General features: G+C 43.9%; 1 protein-coding gene across 8 annotated transcripts in view; it reads right to left on the bottom strand.

Annotated features, from left to right (window-relative positions):
- Positions 1 to 11,188: 11,188 nt before the first annotated feature.
- The window catches only part of LDLRAD4 (low density lipoprotein receptor class A domain containing 4), a 293,120-nt gene continuing 282,221 nt past the window's right edge, over positions 11,189 to 22,087 (bottom strand). For all 8 annotated transcript variants that reach the window (XM_051609863.1, XM_051609860.1, XM_051609857.1 and 5 more), the window contains one exon: positions 11,189 to 21,573. In XM_051609863.1, coding sequence (XP_051465823.1) covers positions 21,031 to 21,573 — 543 coding nt within the window. In that variant the 3' untranslated portion in view covers positions 11,189 to 21,030. The remainder of the gene's footprint in view (positions 21,574 to 22,087) is intronic.

Below are 22,087 nucleotides of genomic sequence, written 5' to 3' on the forward strand. Positions count from 1 at the left end.
GACAGACTACCAAACTTTTTTTTCCCCTTAGATTTTCTTAGTTCAAGCAAACACTTAGTCATATGTGAAGGCTGACTTGGAGATGTCATAAAGGACAAGGGTTGAAACTGTTTTGTTTGGCTGGGCAGGCAAATTTCTCTCATGGTTTTATTCAAATGTAGGCTAAATCGAAGTGGGTTGTTGTGGTTTTTTTCCTATTTCTATTACAGATCTCACTTTGTAGAAATTCTGCATGTGTATCTTATTTAACAAGGGTGAGTTTTTTTGCAGGGGGATATCGGGAAGCAACAGAGTTGGACCCTGAGCAGTGTAATTGACCAGAGTAAAACAATATAGCTGATAATTTATCAGCTCTACCCCACTATTATGCTTTCAGTCAAGTCACTGAGGGCCTCTCAGTGTTTAAGTGAGTTGAACTTTATCAACCTAATTGTGCAGGATTGATTACATACTTCTCTGCCTCTGTCCGTATGTCGAATAATAATTGCAATCTAATGCCTACCTCACAGGGATGTTGTGAGGAATAATAATTGTATATTCTGTGCCCTCAAGATGTAAAGTGCCACGTTGCTGATAAATATTATTAAAAAAATATTTCTGTGAACTCTTATGCTGCTGAGATCAACACTACTGTATGGTTGAAGTTCATAGATACTTTTTTCTGTTTTAATGTACTTTTCCTTACTGTCCCTCTGCACACCTTCTTCTGACATTGGCATTTGTTCTGGTTTCCCATTTTTGTGGGCAGCGTTGCCTGTGTCCAGCAAAGCCTGAAGTCTGCCCCAGTACTACTGTATGGTCATCTTCTCAGTCTGGGGCCAGATGTAGGAACCTCTTGGTGCAGCTCAGAGGATCGCATCTTCTTTATATATGGTGTGGGTTTGGTGTCCTAGGATGGGGCTGTAGCCTCAAGGCATGTTAGAACTTGTTCATTAGACACACCCTTTTGGTAACCCCATCCTCTTACCCTTCCCCATCTCCTAGCTGGCCTGTGAGCACTTCAGAGCTTACATGGTCCATTGCTATCGATGCTAAATACAAAAGATCTCTCCTAACTATCTGCAATAGTCTGTTGTCCTCTGTGACTGTTTCTGTATTGCAGGCACAGATCATAGTGACTATGGGAGGTGCCTTGTCTGTGGTTTTTGGTCAATCTTGCAGCATGAATAACCTCCAGGGATTTCTGGAACAGGTGCATCCTCCACCTAGCATGTCAATTAAGAAAGCACAATCATTTACACAAAGCAGGAAGAGAAATCTTCAAGACTTTGAAAATCAGGGCGAGTCAAATACTTGGTTGTGCTGGTAACCTTGTCTTGAGTCAGCATCATCTGCAATTGCCTCATTAGTGTAGAGACCAGCTGAGCTGTTTCTGTGCTACCCAGGGAATGAATTATGTTAGTCCACTGGGTGCTCAGCATAGAGCCAGCTACACTGCAGTTTTAACTATAGGATAAAGTTGACTTTCATCCTTGTATCTCCTAACTTAATTTCCATAGCTCTTGCCACATGATCAGGCTGCAGTTCTTATTGCTGATGGGTCCCTGTAACTGGAAGCCAATGTCCATCTGCCTTAGGTGAGGCAGTCCACCCAGACTGTGTGAATGGACTGGGTATTTGTATCAGGCAATGAGGTGCCTGGGGAGAACTGGGTCTCCTCTCACTGGTGCTCCAGCCAGCACAGTTGGCACACTCCATGTAGCAACAGTGTCCCTCAAGGTGGGCAGCATCAGTGGGTGCCATGGCCTAGGAAAGCAGTTTGGTTGTACCACCTAGTGCTGATGTCCAGGCAGCCAAGAAGGGAACTGAGAAAGGGAGTACCCAGCAGAACTCTCTGAGCTCCCCCTAGAGGAGTGCCAAGAGTTCTTGGTGAGATAAAAAGATAAGTCAGCAGCCCAGGAGCACCTTGTGTTGCTTGCAGGACCATCCAGGCAGTGCTAGCAGGGGCTGCCTTCGTTCCCTGGCAACTCAGCATCCTCATGGGAAGGGGCTGTCCCTTTACCTGTCTTTTAGACCCTAGAGGGAGGGGGGTAGGTCCCTCCACCGCTTTGCAAAACCTTCAGCAATCTAGTGAGATCAGGACTAAGGCATCTGCCACCACACAGGCAGCAGAGAAATTGCTGCTTTGGTGACTTGCTGGCTCCCTGCCCCAAATGTAACACCACTGCAGAGCATCACATTGTCTGTCTCTGGGATAGGTGCATACGTGAAAGGACTGAGTGTCTGCAGGAGCAGTGGCTAAAGTAGCACCCAAGCAGGATCTGGAGGCAAAGTTACAGCCTGAGATGGAACTTGTGCCAGAGCCGCAACCCTGGATGGAGCCAGAGCCAAAGTAGCAGCCTGAAAAGGAGCTAGAGCAGAAGTAGTAGCCCAGGATGGGGCAGAAGATGCAGCTTGTGTAAGGACCCATACCAAAGTTCAAGCCAAAGTCATGGCCCAAGGTGACACCTGAGCTCAAGTAGCAGCTCAAGCAAGAGCTAAAGGCAAGGTCTGGCTGGAGCTAAATTAAGAGCTTGAGATGGGGCTGGAGGCAAAATAATGGCCAAATGAGGAGCAGAGCCAAAGATACACCCCCATCAGGGGCAGGGTCCCCTTTGGGGCCAAAGTCACAGCTGAAGATGGGGCTGAAACCCAAACAGCAGCTTGAGGTGGGGCCAGAGCACAGTTGCTGCCCAAGATGGTGGAGGAGCTGAAGGCTCATCCCAATATCTTGACGAAGTCAAGGCTTGATTTGGTGCAAGTGCCAAAGCTGCAGCCCAACCGTGAGCCAGAGACAGAGTTGCTTCCTGATACTGGGCAGGATCTAAACTTGCAGCCCAAGGCAGCACTGGGACAGAAATCAAGGACCAAATGGAAGCCAGTCATCATGACAGCCCAGAGGCTGGAGATGAAGTCATAGCTCAATATCAGGCTAGAGATGATACTGCAGTCATAGATATGGCCAGAGCTGGAGTTGCAGCCCAATACAGGCTGTGGTGGTGAGCCAGAGCAAAAGTCATTGCTCAAGATGGGGCTGGAGCCAAAGTCATCACCCAGATAAAGGGTCAGAGCTGCAGTAGCCACCTGTCCAGAGGACCAGAGCTGAAGTTGCAGCCCCAGATGGGGATGGAACTGAAGTTGCAACTTGAGATGGGCCTGGACCTGAAATCATTACCTGAAATTGGGACAGCACTGAAGTGGAAGCCTGAGTAGGCTAGAGCCAAAAGCAGGCCCCACAGTTGGGCCAGAACGGTTGCAGCCCAAGGTGAAGTAGAGAGCACATGCTGTGATCAGAGCAGGTAATCGGTTCCAAAATTTGGGCCCCAGGATGAAACTAGAGTAGATGCCACCATCCAAGCAGGGGGCCAGACCTGAAGCCATGTTCTGAGATGGGGCTGGAGCTGAAATCACAAAACAACCAAGTTGCAGGCTGGAGCAAACATCACAACTCAGTCTGTGGGTGGAGAGGCTAAGCTGTGGCTCAAGAGAGGGCCAGCGGCAGAATCGCAGCTCAAGTAATGTTCAGAGCCAAAAAACCTGAAGATGGGGCCAGAGTCAAAGTAATGGCCAAAACAGGGACTGGAGCAAAAATCTGAGCCCAATATCAGGCCAGAGCAGCAGTCACTGCATAAGGTAGGGCCAGAGCTAAAGTTGTAACCCAGGATGGGCTGGAACCAGAGCCACAGCCAGAGGTGAGCCAGAGCCTGTGTGACTGCCCAAATAGCAGCCAGAGCTGCAATAACTGCCTGAGCATGGACCAGAGCCAAGTCTGAGTTGGAGGCAAGTATCAGCCCAAGATAGAGCAGGAGCTGAAGTCATAGCCCAATATTGGGCCAGAGCCAAAAATCATGACTGGAGATGCCTTTGGAGATGAAGCCACAAACTGACATGGGGCTGGAGCCAAAGTCACAGCCTGCTGTCAAGCCCTAGCCAAAGTTGCAGATGGAGGCAGGCAGGCACTAGAGCTGAAGTAGTGACCCAGTACTAGGCCAGACCTGAGTCAGAGGTCTGAGATGGATCTGGGGCTGAACTTGCAAGCTGATTTTGGAACGGAGCTGAAGTCACATCTAGAAGCCTGAAGCCATGGCCCAGGATTTCAGGCAGAGGTAAAGTAACAGCCTATGATATGGCAAGGGATGAATTAATAACCCAAATAGGGTCCAGAGCCAAAGACATGGTCTGAGATAGGGCAAGAGTCAAAGATGCAACACAAATGCCACCGCTGCTGATAGTACAGCTCAACATGGGGTTGGAGCCAAACGTCTGGCTTGAAGTGGGACCAGAGCCAAAGTTGCAGCCCAAGATGTGACAAGTTTAATTCATGACCCAAACAGGAGCAGGGGCAGGGACTAAAACTGAAGCCCTGACAGAGTACTGGGCCAGAGGTAAAGTCACGGTCTGATATTGGACAGAAGCTGAAAATGTAGCTTGAAAACAGCTGCTGCTGGCCCAGGCATGGAACAGGGCTGAAATCATTGCCCAAGAAGGGGTGAGGACCAAAACTGCAGTCTGAAAACAGGCTAGAGCCAAAGCTGCAGCCTGAAATGGGGTGGAGTGGAAGTCATGAACCAAGCAGCAGCCAAAGCCAAAGCTGCAACCCAGTATCAAACCAGAGACAAAAGATATAGATGGTAAGGTGGCCAGAGTCAAAGTCATAGCTTGACATGGGGCTGGAGCTGAAGTAGCAGCAGCCAAAATATGGGCCTGTGCCACAACAGCCTCGCAAGCAGGGCCAGAGCCAAACTTGAGATCTGATACCAAGATGATTGCAAAGTACCTGCCTGAGATGGCACGAGAGCAATAGGTGCAGCCTGAGCAGGGGCCAGAATCAAGCCAAAGATTAAGTCACAGCCCAATATGGGGGCAGAACAAAAACTGCAATCAGATATCAAGCTGGAGCCAAAGTACCAGCTCAAGACAGGGCTGGAACCAAATCTGTGGCCTGAGCAATGACTGTAGCCAGAGCTGCAGATGAAGATGTGGCTGGAGACAAAGTCACAAGCCAAGATGGGGCCGTGGCCAAAGCCATGGCCCATGTAGGGGCTGAATCACAGTGGCCTCCTAAAGAGATGCCAAAGGCCAAGTCTGGGCAGAGCCAAAGTAGCCACCTGAGCAATGGCCTAAGCCAAAGTTGTGGCCAAAGATGGGGTGCAGCCACATTTAAGTACAAGATGGGGTCAGCCAAAAAAATATCAGCCTGATAGTGGGCTGACATAAGGCAGAAGCCAAAGTCACAGACCGAGACAGGGCAGAGCAGAAGTTGAGGACTGAGCAGGGACTGAAGTAGATACAAGATCAATGGCTGGAGTGGAAGCAAAGGCCAAAATGTGGCCAATAAAAATAATGGCCTGAGCAACGGCCAGAGGCAGTTGCGGTTGAAGTTAGTGCCAGAGCTGAAGGTGCAGCCCAGGTAGGGGCTGGAGTCACACAGCTGGAGCCAAAGCTGTGACCCAGTGACAGGACAGAGACAAAGTAGCTGCCCCACATGGGGCTGGAGCTAAAGTCAAAACACATTTTTCTGATTGTGCCGTCTTCAGGGTGCCAGCTTAGAGCATTGTGCTGTGTTCGTCCTTGTTCATCGCTTACCATCAGCAACAATAATAATTAGAGGATCATAATTATCCCCTGGCAATTATCTGGCTACTTTGATGAAGATGATCTTAAGAAGAACACATCTTGATTTCTTAAGTCCTCAGGGCAATATGCAGCATTAAGTTTGGGCTTAAGGTTGATGAATTGATTGGATAATTACAGAGGAGGGAACAGAGGGGAGGATACACAGGCTTGTTTAGGAATTTAAAAAACAAAACAAAGCAAAACAAACAAAAAAAACCCAGGCCTAAGACAATAGAGGAAGAGTTTCATAATGAGACGTAATTAAAAAAAGCTTGCTAGCTCTTTTTGGGTCTGACCAAGTGGCCAAGAAGAGCCTAAACTGCAATCAGAGGAGACCCCTATATCGGTTAAATTCTTCAGCACTCTTTTTAAAAAGTTTGTAAGTTTTTGGGGTTGTGGTTTTTTTTTTAAATATACTGTTAAAAATAAAACAAAAACACCACTCTGAAAAATCTTACTTTTTCTGTGCAGAACTGGTATCACTGAAAACTACCCAGTGCTTTGCAGGGACCAGGCAGGAGATGCCTTGTGACCTGGGGCAGCACCATGAGTGCGCAGAGAGCACTTGCTCCTCACAGACACAACAGTGAATGCAGCTCCCTGGCCAACAGCCATGATGGGGTTTATGGTGGTCATGACTGCCCATCTCTGAAGAAGAAGCACCATTTCTGAAAGCCTCGTCCATTACCATAAAGAACAGTCCTGTGTGGGAAGGCAAAGGCTCAGGCAACCCCCTGTGTCCCAGTGCCCTGAGAAAGCAGCACATGGATGAGCTCAGGGAGATAGCAATGGGTGTTGCTGACAAGATCCCATTTGTAACCTCTGGGCTTCAGCAGCCCCTAGGAGTAAAGGAACTGGCAATATTGCTGTGTTGTTAGGTGGCTGGAGTAGCTGAGGGGCTCAGCTGCTGCCAAACACCGGTGTGATAACATTGGTTTACCAATGAGCTAAATCCAGGTTTATCATACTTAGTGCCCAATGACACATGCTATGGCTTCCTTACCTGCACAATACAGTATGAGCTCGTGTGGATTGGCCATGCTGCAGTTTTTGCATCAACTCCATTGGCAGTCTGACTCATTGCAGAATCAAATAGGCTGTCTTCCTTCTTTTAATCTCATGCTGAATCAAGGATGTCTTGCTCTCTTACAATTAGAATAAAGCAATAAAACTAATGTAATTTCCACTTAAGATGCTTTGTTGACTCCATCAGAAATGCAGTTGTGATCCTATACCTAATCCAATCTTGAAACTGTACTAAATACACAAGCTGCAAGTTTAACAGACACGTTTTTTGTTGCTGTTTGTTGTTTTAATTCTTTCATATGGATTTGCCCATAAATGCCAACAAGTTGTCAACGAGCTCATAATGATGTGCATCACAGAGAGCATGAGAAATTAAGAGATGGGTAGTGATGCTGCGCTTGCCTGTCAAACTTAATAGGCTCTGTGGTAAGTGGTGCCAAATGCCCTCAGCTGGCACCAACCAGCACTTCCCACCAGCACATTTACACTGACAGTGCTGCTCTTTAATCCAGGCATTCCATGAAAGCTGACTCAGAGCACCTTTCCCCCAACAGCAGGTGCCTGCACACAGCTACAGCCTTTGGCCACCCCCCAGATGTGGCAGCCATGTTTTAATGAGGAAGGAGACACTTCAGCAGAATTTATAGTTGGGGAAGGGAAATTTCTCAGCCTTGGCTGACTGATGGCTGATGTTTCGGTTTGTCACATACCTGTGTTTAATTTTTATCCTGGATAAGATTAGAAAAGCCATGATAATAAAGATAATGCACCATAATTTTATATAAGGAGTACTCCAAGTTCTGCCTAATGTCACTATCAGTATATTTTACATTGCTGGATTGTTGTGCAGTAGTCATCTCTCTAAATAATTTGCACATCTCTGCACAGTATGTACCTGCATACAGTCAATTTGCTTTAAAAAAATATAGAACTGCCAGTGCACAAGCAGCATTTAAATTACAGCTGCACAATTTACTTGAGTACAGCTTTACCACAGACAGGCACTTCATTCCTTCTGTGGTACTGTCAGGTGGTGATTTTCGTGTACCCGATACCACTTTCCTGACAGAGCATAACTTCACAGTAGAGTGTCTGTTTCCCCTAGCACATGGCTGGAGCTAGCATGCGTATTTTCTTATCTGCAGGTAGACTATCAGCAGAATATACAGCATGATTTTATCAGGTGAGAGGGCTTGCATGTCAAGCAGCTCACTCAGCCATAGGGCTTTTAACCTGCGCCAGTGCACCACTCACTGAGAAGCTGTGACACCTCACACCGCACCAGCACCTCTCCAAAACAAATATGCTTAAAGTAACTATCAGTGCCTTTGATCTGCAGCAGGCAGAGGCCAGAGGAACCAGACTCACTTTGCCGTCAGTCAGTCAAGCCTTACCTGTTAGGCTTTTCCTGACAAAACATTAGTGAAAGTCACCAGCTCATCAGCTTTTTCCCTGAGAGCTATACAGTTTGCAGCTGTAAGCAAATTTTATAGCACTTACAATCCTAACCCCATTGTCAGGAAAGGCCCAGCTCCTATACATTTCACTGTTGCCATAAACCCTGCTGAATGGCTACGCAAGCACATCTGTGCTTTTATATTCAACTTACATGGCTTCTTCACCAAGCAAAGCCAACTAGGGCAAACTTGGCTCATGCATAGACACAGGGACATGTAATAAGCTGGAACATTCTCACTGCTTCAGGATGAAAACTACATTTCTTCTTCTTCTCAGAGTTTCTTGCTGCCCAGGGTTAAATGTAGGTCAAGCTGTCTGAGCCCATGTCTGTGGCACAGAGCAGGATTAAACTGGAATTTTCCACTCAACTCGACTGTCAGTCACTGAAATGTCTGCAAATGTCGAATTAATCTGGAGCGATCTGGTCTTGGCATTGAAAGGAGTTTCTGGGGCTCAAGGACGGCATTTTGGCCTCCATGAAAAAGATGCCCTCCTTCTCAGTCCTGGCTGCTTGCTTAAACCCCTGCAACGACCAACCAAACAGAAAATCATCTCCACCTGAGGCAGCAGTACATGCGTGTTAGAGGTGAGCAGGGAGGAACTACACCTCTCAGTTGGAGGAACTGAGAAAGGTGGTGGTAGGAATAACATTCCCACCACCGCCACAGACTGTGCCGAGACCTGCCATGTCCTTCTTAATGCACATTTCCTCATCTTGAAAATAGTCTTAGCACCTTTCTGCTACTACTCTGCAAAGCACTTCATAGTGGAAACTATGAAAGGGTACAAAATATTTTACAGCCAGCATCTTCTTGTTTACATATTAGTCCCTTTATTAAGGAGATCAAGTCTTCAACATGCCCCCCTCTAGCTGTAGTTAGTACATCCACTGGCATCCCAGCAAAGCTGCCTTTGGTTTAGCACATGAGGGACATCACTGAGAGAGACTGGGCAGTCCTGCCAACTTAAACAATACATTCAGGGCAACTTGGAACACCTAAGATAAACAGAAATAGGCAGTTTAAGAGTAGCAAGTACAACACATAGTTTCTCCCTCACATTTTGAAACATTCTGGGGACAAGTAATTTTACTGACTATACAGGATACTGAGAAAGTCAGCTCATCAGTTTCACCACATGCAAAAGAGAATTCCGTATCTCAGGTCTAATCTCCCCTCTCAAGAGCAATCATTTGGCAGTCAGTCTGGAAAGAAAAATGTAGAAAGCAAGCGAAAAAAAAAAAAATCATGCAAGTTTTTATCCTAATCAGTGCCAAATCTCTCTACAATGCAAACTGTACAAAAGCAGGGTATCCCCACAGTAGAGGCGAGCTATCAGAATAGGATCCAGCAGTAAGGTTTTTAAAATGTGCATTTTAATTAGAACTCATTTAAAGCACAACTGATCAAAACAGTGATAATGAGAGAAGCCTAATTAATTTTTGTCTAAGTAATGAAGTCTCATTACAGAGCGGTCTTTGGAAGAAAAGGGTTTGGGATGTTAAAACTGGGTGTTTGTAATGAGACACAATACTGCTGGGAGCCTGGAAGCCAGACCTAGAGGTTCCACAGGACTGCAGCAGCCACTGTATTAATCTTTTAACAGGAAAAAGTAACCCCACTGAGATGAGACATCCTATGTATAGCCGAGTTCTGAGTTGCAACCACTGGCAGAGATATTAAACCACAATCAAACAGAATGGCATATTATAAAACAAACATAAATACAATTAAAACGAGATTAAGTAAAAGATCAAAGCAGGCTTAAAAAAAAAAAAAGGCATTTCCAGGGAGTTCAGGGTTCAGACAGTAGAGGAGGAGAAGCTTGGAGGTTCAGAGCACTTCTAAGGGCTAGGGAACTAGTGATTTTCTAAGTACTAAAAAAGAATTAAAATGCTGTAGATGGCGGAGAGCTAACTCAGGGTGGCAACAGGAAAAGAACATGGCTACTTTTGAACAAAAATAAGTAACATTTAAAGAAAAACGCCATTTGAAAGGGACAGCAGCAAAGGGAACAACCCCTGGCTGTTATCTGAGGCTGATATAATGGCTTCTTTGCAATCACGGTGTCAGAACTGGGCTGGGACTGTGGGCCCGACCTCTCCTTGAAAAGACCTGTGAGAAAGCCCCAGGCTGGAATTACTACTTCCCTCCAAGCATTGCATCTCCACACCAGAGAGATCAAGCTCCAGCAAGCACAGGAACAGGTATAAAATTAAATGCAAGAGAATTATTTCATGAATAGCCATGCTAAATAAAACATCACTTTACACTTGTACATAAACAGAAATTGACTGCTCTGAGAAAGAAAAAATCTTTCCTAGTTTTGTTGAGTTTTATTATAGCAAAGTGACGGGTACCAACCATTGATAGTTTGATCTACCTTGTGAAGATCAGTATTACCAAAGACAAGTGTCTTTCACAGGACACTTTTGTCTAGTTTCTTACTAACTGTACCATCCCTCTTTCCCCCTGCCCCATACTGGACCACAACTGCTCTTACCTTAAGCATCGGCCCAAGCATGTCCCAAGTTTCTTAAACCAGGTTGTGCTTCCCCTTTCCACAAGCTGTATCTTGACTCTTCATTTTTTTAGCCAATTTTTGCAACTCCATGATTTGGGGCCACTGCTTATCCCCCCAGCTGTTCAGTAAGCACCGATGTGCCACAGGCAGTCACCAACACCCAGTGCTTTAAATGAGATTGAGGGGGGTTGTTATCTTACAGGAACTGAAATCAGGAGTGGCTGAGAATAAGTGCCTGGGCTTAACTCCATTGGGTGACAGGCAGATGCTCTGACACAGCTGCCTCCTGTTACTGCCCATCCAATGGCAGGGAGGTAGGGCAGGAACACCTCAGTCATCACCAAAGCTTGAGGGTCAGAACACCGATATAAAATCCTCATCAGATGTTACCCAGGGCCCTCTTGTATGTTTCAAGGACTGAGTCCATCCTCTGATTCCTTAATTATCCGCTATGTGGTCCCCAGCAGCAAACCAGAATGGGAAAAAGACATGTTCTTGTTTTACAGAAGGCCACTAACATTTCTCCTTTTGTTGTTTTTTTGGTTTCTTTCACTTCAAAGAGAAAATAAATTCAACAGGAGACAAATGCATTTCATGATTTTTAATAATTTTGTGCCATGGTTTAACCACAGCATATTAAGAACAAGCATAAAATCTGTATTTAAAACTAACAACAGCACTTAGAGCAACATCTTCCTTTAAAAGTATTGCAATAAACAGACCTTAGGTCTAAAAACTAGGACATCACCATTTGCTCAATTAAAAGAGTCAGATACACAACAGTTGAAATCTTTTCCTGTATATAACTGGGAGTTACGGTGGAAAATAAACAACAAATTATTCGTGTTAAAAGGAAAAAAAAGAAATTAAAAAAACTAAAGCAAGCCAGGTTTGTCATAGCATCACATGAACAGCTATTGAGAAATTCCAATACAGTTGTAAAAAGACTTACTGTTTTTAATAGTTTTGTGGTTTTTTACAACAATAAAACTTAAAAGAAAGATTAAATATTGTTGATAGTGCTGTACATATTTCAGAATAGCTTGAAACAAAATGGACAAAACAAAAGAGATGTGCTGAAAATGTGATCTTGAAAGCCACAATGTTGGAAATACAAAAAGATCCATACAGCAATAAAGCGTTTTACACTGTAAAATAACTAGCAAGAAACAACAAAGAAAGGGTCAGCACTCTAAAACCAGGCATTTGATGGTTAAGTGTAATAGTCTGACTGATGTACATACCATGCTGAAATGCTCTGAGCACAGCAGCACTGGGCAGTTGATAGCTATACAAAGATAAAACCCCGATCAACGCATATTTAGTCTTCGTACTATACGTAGAAAAGCTTTGTTAAAGAATACTACAGTGAATTTATTATTATTATTATTTATTTTAATTTTTTTTATTTAGTTTTTGCTGTCCAGGTCTATGATATCTGAGGCTCTCATAACTTCTGCTTGTACTTCTTTTAAAATCTTGGCTGCCTGCTGTGCTTTGTGGGAAACAGAAAAGCGTGAACACAGCTGTGAATACACTTGATAGTCTGCTCTTTCCACTGCAGCTTCAAAGCAAATTAGTGCCTCTAAAAGGAAACATGCTCATGTTTGGTCCACTCAATATGCAAGTTTTGTTATGATAAATCCTACCCTAGATTACTCCAGCAGGAGGTTTGCTCTCTACAGAGTCTTCCTAGTCAAGGCCTGGGATTTTTTTGATTGTTTTTCTTCCTTCCTGCACAGAAGTGGTACTGCCCTGCAAACAGAAACGTGAAGGTGGCCAGGCAAGGCAAACTTCCAAAACAAAGACTCTATGCCCAGACAAACAATAAATGAGTTAACAAATGACAGTCATGAAACGTGCGTATTTCCCTATGGTACACGCTTACTGATAAAACAGCTCAATATATAGAGGGATGGATACAAGTTTACCTGTAAGGGCTTGATGATGCAGAACTGGCCAAAAAAAATTTACACACATCTTAAAACAACAAAAAAACCACACCAAAACAACCATGATCAACATTCAGATACAGGACTCCTGTGAGGGCTTTGAAAAAGATATTTGCAGACAAACATGTAGCTGAAATTTCAGGTTGACAGAAGTCAAGGACTGTGCTCCAAGGCACCATCCTTGAGCATGATCGAGCAGATAGAGAGCTCACTCAAACCAAAGGAAGCCTCACCATTGACTTCATTGGGCCTCAGATAAGGACCCCTGAGAGTTTTAGCATAGACTGTAGCTATTTATTTGAAAAAACAGACAAAAATGCCATCTCAAATGTATCTCAACACGTTGCTACCTTACATCTGTGGTTAAAGCCTGACAAGTATAAAAAAGTTACATATAGACATGAGTATCTATGAAAGATTAGTCGCTATCCATTGGTGAGAGGACTAGTTTGTCTTGGATCGATAAACTTTTACATCACCTACCATCCTGGGATAGTTAGACCATTTTAGAAAAATAAGTACAGCATCTGCAAGTCTCTGCACTAGAACTTCATGTTGAGTTTTCCTGAGGTATTTGCTTTACCAAAGAGCCTGCACCGAGTGCACATGGGGGCATGGGGATGGACAGCCTAACGCGCGGAGACGCCTGGGGAGAGCCATGCCTGGAGACCTGGGGAGGGCCTCACTCCTGAGGGAGCCTGGCAGGAATGGTCAAGTGTTGAATTACTTTCCACACCACTTCCTGCACTGCGTCTGAACAGGCTTTCTCCACAATCCTAAATACGAACCTGGGCTGAGCCTCTGCTGTCAGAGGTCAACACAGCGGCAGCGCTGCTGACTCAAAGCTCACGCCCAAACCCTGCCTTCAGCTCACTACCTACTGTGGCTTTTCTTGTCTACCCTCAGGGCTCACCCCCCTGCAGCTACACAGGTCATCAGCAAGTCCCAGCTACACACCAGTCTGCACTGGCAGGATCTACCAGTGGTGGGCACAGAGCAAGGGCAAGGTTCTGATTTTGGAGGGACGGCTTGGCTCAGTTCCCACATGTCTGAGCTTCACTTCAAACCTAGGGTGTGGATAAAAAGATTCCAAAGGTTTCAACCCATTTCTAAGTTTAAACAAAAAAACAAAACAAAACAAAACAGGTAATAAAGGATAATAATAAATAATGTATCTGCTGGAGAAGTAGTAACTAATACTGGTCCAACTCAGCAACAGGGAGGCAACAACCAACACAAGAAGCATCTAGCTGCAAGGTTAAAGCTGTGGAGGTTTTGATGTTCTATGTTTTTATCTTTTTCTTAAAGTGACACATTTCTATATATAAAAAAAAAAAGAACAAATCTTCACAGCAAAGATGCATCAAACAACCAATTGCTATACACAGGGTAGTCAAAAAGGATTTGTTCAAACTTTTCCCCTCATGATACTATATTGATATTTAATAGGAAAATAAAATACATAGACTTTTTGTCATTTGTATGCATCCATTTGCAAATTTTCTTACAAAAAAGGACCAAGCACAGAAGGTGGCATTCACAAAGTCTATGCCATTCTTTTTGTGTTAAAATTGGTATTATCTATACATTATCTTACAGTATTAACATCTACCTGTTTTTGTTTGTTTGTTCTACCCATTGGGTAGGATATGTGCATCATATATACAAGTTATACACAGCACCATACAAAGAAAAAAACAACACAACAAAAACCAGAAAAAATGACAGACAACTGAAAAAGCACCATTTTAAGTGAGGCACAACAAAGGTGGGAGCTTAAGGCCTGATCCAAAGTCCCCTGAAGTTGGCAAGAGTCTTCCTACTAACTTCACTGGGCTTTACATCAGGCCCTCTCGAGTGCAAGGGGATTCCTATCTGCTCAGAGCTGAACATGAGGCACCTTAGTTGCTTGCAACCTACTGACATGCAAACCTCCCCAAAATTATAGCTAATACGGACATATATAATTTATTCATAAACCTACCACGGCAGACAGACAAGCACAAACCAAGGAGATAAAAGAGGAAGAAAGGAGACGGCCTTGTCACTCACCAGATCCTACACACACCACGTTGTTTCGGAAAGCTCACACATCAAACCATTTCAAACAGCAGCAGCAGCAGCAATATAGCAAAGAAATGACAGAGTCATCTCTGGCAGTAAATCACACGGCTGTCAGAGGGAAGGGGGAAGCATCGAGGTGAGGAGTTTGTTTACTGTTAACCAACATAAAAAGGTAAGCTCTTTTATAGCAGGAAAGCGATGCTAGTAATACTTGGGTTGCTTGTGGTCAGTCCAGAAAGGGAAGAGGCAAAGCGAGGCAGAAGGGCCAGGTGAGTTTGCAGAACTTCTCAATACAAAATCATGCTTGGTTTTCCTTTTCGAAAGCAGGAGAAATACAGGGAGTGGTTACAAAAACGGCATTAGCGGCACTGGAATACATTTAATGCAAATAGTTGTGACTTCAAGGAAACGCTGGCAGACTCCTCCACTGTGTGTCTGGGGTACTGACTGGTGTGGTACAACACTCCCTGGAAACTGAGCCATAACCTAACCTTGAGTTTGCGGGGAAGAGTCGGTGCAGGTCTGATGCAGTTTTTGGAGGCTGAACTTAGTGGTGCAGCTTCTGGTAATTCCCCAAGTGGAGCTGTACCAGGAAAACTCTTATTTTTTGTTGGTACAAGTGTGCCCAGTGGGGCTTTTGCCAGCATAGCGATGGCAATCAGAGGTAATTTACATCCCTGATTAATGAGCACAGACTGGCAAACAATATATTAAGTATTAAAAACAACAGTGATATTACCAACCAACATTTTCAGCTGGGAAACTCTCAAAACTTTAAACAATTTCCTAACAAAATGTACAGAACAGTCTTTGGATGGGAAGCCTCCAAGGTTCTCATCACAAGGAACCATGCTCTGAAAGGCCTCAACACATCTCAGACAATTCAGTAGGAGTGCCTCTTCCCAGGGATTTAAACAATTTACACATTTAGAGCTAGTTTAGAATAAAAGTTTTAATAGTGCTGGTTGGCAAGCAGGCAACATAGTGCAGAAAAAGAGCCAATACATGTAATTAAATTATTGGCAACAGCCTTTATCTAAAAAGCAAAGTAATCAAAAGCCAGCCTTCATCTGAACCCACTGTATGAATAAATCACTTGGTTCTCAGCATCAGCCAGGTTTGAAAAAATATGCTTCTGAGATTCAGAATACTGAAGGACCTTTCTGTACATCAATACATGAGGTCTACATTAGGGTTGTCCCAAAAGCATGAGGATTTTTCAAAGCTCACTCAGAAGGAGAGAGCTGTTGGATGGAAGATGCACCAATGAATGCACCAGGTCACGGGCAAGAATTTGCACAGTACGAAACTCCCTTACTGATAAAAACAGAGTCATGACATTTATAGGACTGAAAAGCAAATACTCCTCATGCCTCCAGCTGTTTGACAAATGACCTGTCACCGTTCCTGAGAGCACAATATGCAGCCATTTAGCACTTCTGGAAGGAGATTCTGGAAGAGTAACTAATATACAGATAATGAAGGGGCAGGATACAGGCACAGGTTTGCATGCAGGTACATAGAGATATACATGTGCATGGACATGACTTAATGGTAATGACCAGAGAGAACCTGTGAATAATCCTTCATATGTACCAACAAGCCTATTGTCTATGACTGGGTAAAAAAAAAAGGAAAAAAAAAACCAACACAACAGTTTAAGAGCATATCTACTTTCACCATCATTCTGTCTTCTTTTTCTTTGCCTATGAAATCAGGTTACCTTAGCTACCATGAGCATACACGGCTCAGAGTCAGAGAAAGGTTAGTAATCAATCTTCTCTGAACCATTCAAACATTCCTTACAGATGAGAGAGTCAGTTTTAAGGTCCAATATCTCACTACCTGGCAAGGTTAGAAACAACTGCTTTAGACAGTGCTACTCCAGCCAGCCTATGCACGGGACTTTCCAGCAGGACAAGGCCTTCTTCCCTATTGCAAAGAAAGTGCATTTTTTTTTTCAGAAACAAGGTCAACCCACTCCTCACCCTTCCCTGAACCACATTCACAGAAAAAAAAAATATAATAAAATAAATCAGTCGCATTTTTAAAAAAGTATTTCTGCAACTCAAAAAATCAGATTTGAGAAAACAGAAGCAGGTTCCAGCTGGGACAAATTGGTGGGATATGTGGGCAAGAAATAAAAAGCCAAACGAAGCACAGCTTGACCCATGGCTCCTTCAGATTCCATGACTGCAGGAATGTAAATGCCTTCCTCACTAGCCATCAAGAACTTGCACACAGGGCATGCATCTGAGTTTGTCACACATGACACAGAAAAGGCATGCTGTAATGGTCACAGCAGACTGGAGCTGATTTAAGAGCAGAGCCCATCAGTGACAAGACCAGTAGTAGATTAAGCATGTCCTCCCTGACAAAAAACACCCTATTAAGCAAAGGATCGCAAATTCAGCACATGCCACATGTTCCAGGAAGTGGATCTGAACACTGCTCTGTTGACTGGGTGCTGGTCTTCCTCACATCTTTTAAGCAATGTCACATGCACAGAGCCTACTTATACAGCAGCAAGATTAACCCTACTACAAGGTTAACCCTACCACAAACAGGCTAAATGTACATCCAGAATTAGAGCCAAGTGCTCTGTTGGGAATCTGGGACAGAAACTTCAGTTGCTAAACCCCCTGCCTTTTCTAACACTGTAAGATCACAGGAAAACACCAAAGATGGGGCAAACTTAGCACCAAGAAGGGAGTCGTGCCAAGGGAAGAAGTAACCTTTGCAGTAGGATAGAGGTCATAATGCTTTATATCTTAAAGGTACACTAAAAAATATATATATATCTTTTAACTTGAAAACTTCTGAAGCAGAGACATCACTAGACTCATTTCTGCGTAGATAGGTTACTGGGCAAAGGTCAGGAGATGCAACCAGAATTCAGGTTAATATGATCCATCACACAGAAAACTCCACACACATATTATGTGGGTTTTGTGCATGATGCACATAAACCAAAACACAAGTATGGAGGTATAATCTACATTATTAACTCTACAGTGTTTGCAGAGATCTTTTATAAATTACAAGGCTTCATTTGACTGTCTGTGGAATACAGTTTATTAATTCTGGATAGTTTCAAAGGGAGCTTTCTATAAATGCTCCATAGAATTATCTATCTTCAGAGATCATCAGTTTCTAAACCTGTAAAGATTGATAGTGCTATGCTGATATTAATTCTTTTACCATCCTGTCCTGTTAGCAAGGGCATATTCTCTCACTGCAGTAAAAATAAATATAGAAACAGAAAACACACACAGTTGCAACATTATACTATTGAGGGCACTCCTATCAGAGATCACTAATACTAATCAGAAAACACCATATTTACTCCTCTGAGGGGCCCAAAACAAAAGTAGCAGATTGCAAGCTCACCTATAGCGAGCAACGAGTGACTACAGTTTCAGAGCTGACAGGTATGCTGGCTGCACGTTACCTTTGGACAGTAGAATATGATGAGAAGGCAAAAACGCAAGAGGAAATGCAACCATTAGGTGAGCAAATACTAAGTCTTTTTAAACAAATCTCGTCTACAGAACTGGAGTAGGTTACATTTTCCGTGCACAGAAAAAATTCCTCACTCAAGAAGAATTAAGATACAACAGTGTACATACACATTGTACTGCACAATGTAATGGGAAGTGCATAAACTGACTGGCATGCAGAGACGGCAAAAGATGGCAAAGAGCTGTCTGCAAAGAAAGCATGTTCCCAAGAGGTGACTTTGAAGGCAACTTCAAGGCTCCCTTTGCGGAAATCTATGCATGGGGAAAAGTTGGTATTGAACTGGCCCAAGCCCAGGGCCCAGTCCAGGTGTGCTCTGCCATGTTCCAGCTGTTCTCGCCTAAAGGCTTCTCAGCTAAATAATCCTCATTTAGGCAACAGCACAGTATCTGTGTAGGCACACACACATTCTCTGACTTGAAAGCTCACTTCTAAAGGACAATGAAAGTCACTGAAGACCAAAACAAACATTTTCTGGTTTTGTCTTCTGTTTGATTTTTGGGTTTTGCTTTGATGTGTTTTTTTTTTGTTTACTTGTACTGGTTTTTTTTGTGTGTGTTTTGTTTTGAACTAAGAATTATGTTCAGGGGTTGTTTGCAAAAATCTAGTTTCACAGCTTTTATTCCCAGGAACCAGACATGACAAGAGCCCTAGTTGACTGACAGCCACCTAGTCATCTCCTAAACACCTGTCCTGTGAGTCTGAGTGAGGGAAAAAAAAACAGAAGTGAATCCCATCATACAATCACTATCTCTCCCTTCAAATAACACATAAGTTAAAAGGCAGCTTTACTCTGCATAACCAGCATGACTCAGACCAAAAAACAATGACAGAGACAAATGTAAGTATTCTAACAGCTACATAAACATTTTCTGAACCAGAATAAACCAAATTACCTTATGAAGAAAACAATCTACACTGAGGCCCATAAAACACACACACGGACATGCATACTGTTTTGGCATTAAAACTCTGCATAGATCAAAGATGCACTTCAGTTATCAGAGCCCCCGGTGGACAGAAGTCCTGCAGAAATCCAGCCTCCAGCCATGGGACCAGGTGCCAGGGCACTGCGCTCCCCCACAGCGCACTTGGGGCACTCAGTGGCTGCTGCCCGAAACCAAGCACAAGGCTTCAGCAAACAGAAAAAAGTCAAAGATCTTAAAAGGTCTAGGACACCCACCCACTCACGTATGTATTAGAAACTATTCAAGCTAAGATTCTAAAGGTTCTTACTTTAAGTCCATTTCCAAAACGCATTTTAAGTGCAAGTTGTGCTTTTTCATGTGCTTGTGATGCCACTATCACCGTTTGTCGGCTGCCTTCCAGCGCTGCCGCGTGTGCTTCCACGCAGAAACAGCCAGAGAAGAAACACCCCACATGCCATTTTACAGGCAGGTAACGTGTTTCAACTACTTTTAAGACCAGCATGGCAAAACTTGGGCTTACGGACACTTAGTTAATACACAAGTCATCTTTTACCCATGAGCACAGTCCTGCTGGCACCAGCCAGATGAGATGCGTGGAGGAGGGTTTCCACAACAGGGCCCAGAGCAAAATGGTTTGCAGTGGGAATAACTGGGGCTATCCTGTCACTGCCAGACACGGCACAGAAGCCAGCCCCACTGCCACCAGCGCTCTCGGTACTGCTGGTGAAAACTGCAACAGGGGGGTTAGAGATACAAAAGGCCCCTTCAGTGCAATGGGATGGATCTCCAGGACTGAACTTCGATACCTAAAGGATGAAATGGAAAGCAAAAAGCACAACCGTGTCTCACGTATTTTAACAGCATTGCAGGGGAAAAAACCCACCTTACATTTTTAAACAATTTATTGCATAATGTCATGATATGTGACTAAATACATTTCAGGCTACAGTGAGGACAAAAATCTCTAAAACCTTAAGTACTGGCGATACTGCATTATCAAAAGGAAAAGAATGGCAGCACTTAGAATCAGTAAAAATTAACACATCTGGAACTTCATTTTGCCATTTACAAAACATATAGTCTATGCTGCAAAATAGCTAAACCATAAGTGATGAAAATGCTGGGATTTCTTATTTGCCTCCTTCCATCCAAAAGTCTCCAAGACACTTCACTGATGCACTGCTATTTGAATGCAAATTATTGCAAAGACAAGTTAAGTGTCCCTGTATTTCTTGATTTGCAAAAGTCAAGAGATGTTAGGCTAAGTCCTGTCCCCTTTTTCTAGCAAACCGGGGGTGGGGGGGAAAGACCTCCAGATTACTTCTGGGGCTCTATCATTATTCCACAGGTGAAAAGACAACATATAGAAGAACTTCACATAAAACAGTTCCCTCATATATATTTCTTTAAACATTAAGATAGTGCAACTTTTTAAAACACATTTATCACAACACAAATTAATTCCTTGCATTCATCTAAGTTCTCAACTTTATACCTTGGCACACAAAACAGGAATTTTGTTTCATATTAAAAAAAAAATCCACACCCTGGGAGAAAATGAAAAGCAAACTGGCCAATTCTTCCCCCATTTATCTAGCAAAACCACTTTCCTTCTTCTGCCATTCAGTGAGTATAAAACAGGCTGTACAAGCCTCAATTCTGTGCTAAGTTAACTTTTAGAATTAAATAAGTGAAATAGTTTATTAAAAAAAAATAATATATCCCCCCCACCCCCGAAACACTGCTTGTAGACAAACCAAATGGAAGTTCGTATTTCTTTCAATCTGCTTTGCATGCAATTCCCCTGAAAGGAATCAGAAACAAAGAACTGGTTTGCACGTTTGGTTTTACTACGTTGTACCAGGTGAAACTTAACAACATTGTGCACCGGAGCATGGGGGTTTTCCTCCGCCGCTCTGCTTCAACCTCCTTGTCTTCAGTTCAAATGCACCTGGGCAAGGGACTTAGACCAGGTTTCCTGGTTTCCGGTCCTGGCCTTTGCTGGGGACTATTGTGCTCTCTGAATTGTTCTGCTGAAACTGAAGTCTGCTCCCTCTCTGCGAGGAAGGAGGCGCGTTGCTGTGCTGGTGATGGAAAAAAGAGGAGCCTGGGTAATGCCCCATGACCTCGCTGTACGTCGGGGGTGGTCCTTCCATCCTTCCGTTACTGCTATAGTTGGTTGCACTTATGCCCGAATTGCTGCTTGGTGGGCAGGGGCCCCCATTGTACATCGAGATGTCTATCAAGTCGCTATCAAAAATGGTTCGGTTGGGTGGTGCCCTGACAGATTCCCGGTTGAGTTCCATCTGCTGTTCTGGGTCCCGGAGCTGCAGGGTGCATGGACCTTGGTACGGCGGCGGCTCTTCCCCGTCGGAGAGGGAGATGGTCGGAGGAAGGTCAATCTCATGCTGCATGTAAGGGTAAGTGGGCTGGAAGCGACTGAAACGGTCCCGCTGCATAAAAGATGGGGCAGTAAACCTGTCCCTGGACCTTGGAGCGTACATGATCTGAAATGGGAAGAAAGAGACACGTGACTCCACATCCGAGCAAAGCACTGCGGGTGCTCCATGTTTATGAAGAACCAATAAAACAGAAAATACTCCTCCCTGCCACCTAACTTAAAAGATTAAACCCAACAGACATTGTGCATGTGTGCTCCCACACACATACATGTGAAAAGAAGAGGTAGGAGTTGCAGGAAGGATTGAACACAATATACTCATTAGCAGCTTCACAACAGAAGACCAAGACCTCACAGCTCCTTCTGACATTAAAACATGCAGAGCCGAGAGAAAACAATTCTGTTTCTGTACACACTGAACACTTTTTCTCTAGTCTTGACAAAACAAACTAGTCCACAAAAATGTCCCAATACTGAATTTCAGCTGCAGCCTGAGCCTGCCCCTCCTACTCAGAGTTAATGTAAATGCCCTGCATCACCAAAGCATTCACATGGTCACTCTGGTACATTTTACAAAGGCCTGGCATACCTCACGCCTTCACTACCAGAGTGTATTGGGT

The sequence above is a fragment of the Apus apus genome, chromosome 2, assembly GCF_020740795.1.
Source record: "Apus apus isolate bApuApu2 chromosome 2, bApuApu2.pri.cur, whole genome shotgun sequence".
Lineage (NCBI taxonomy): Eukaryota > Metazoa > Chordata > Aves > Apodiformes > Apodidae > Apus > Apus apus.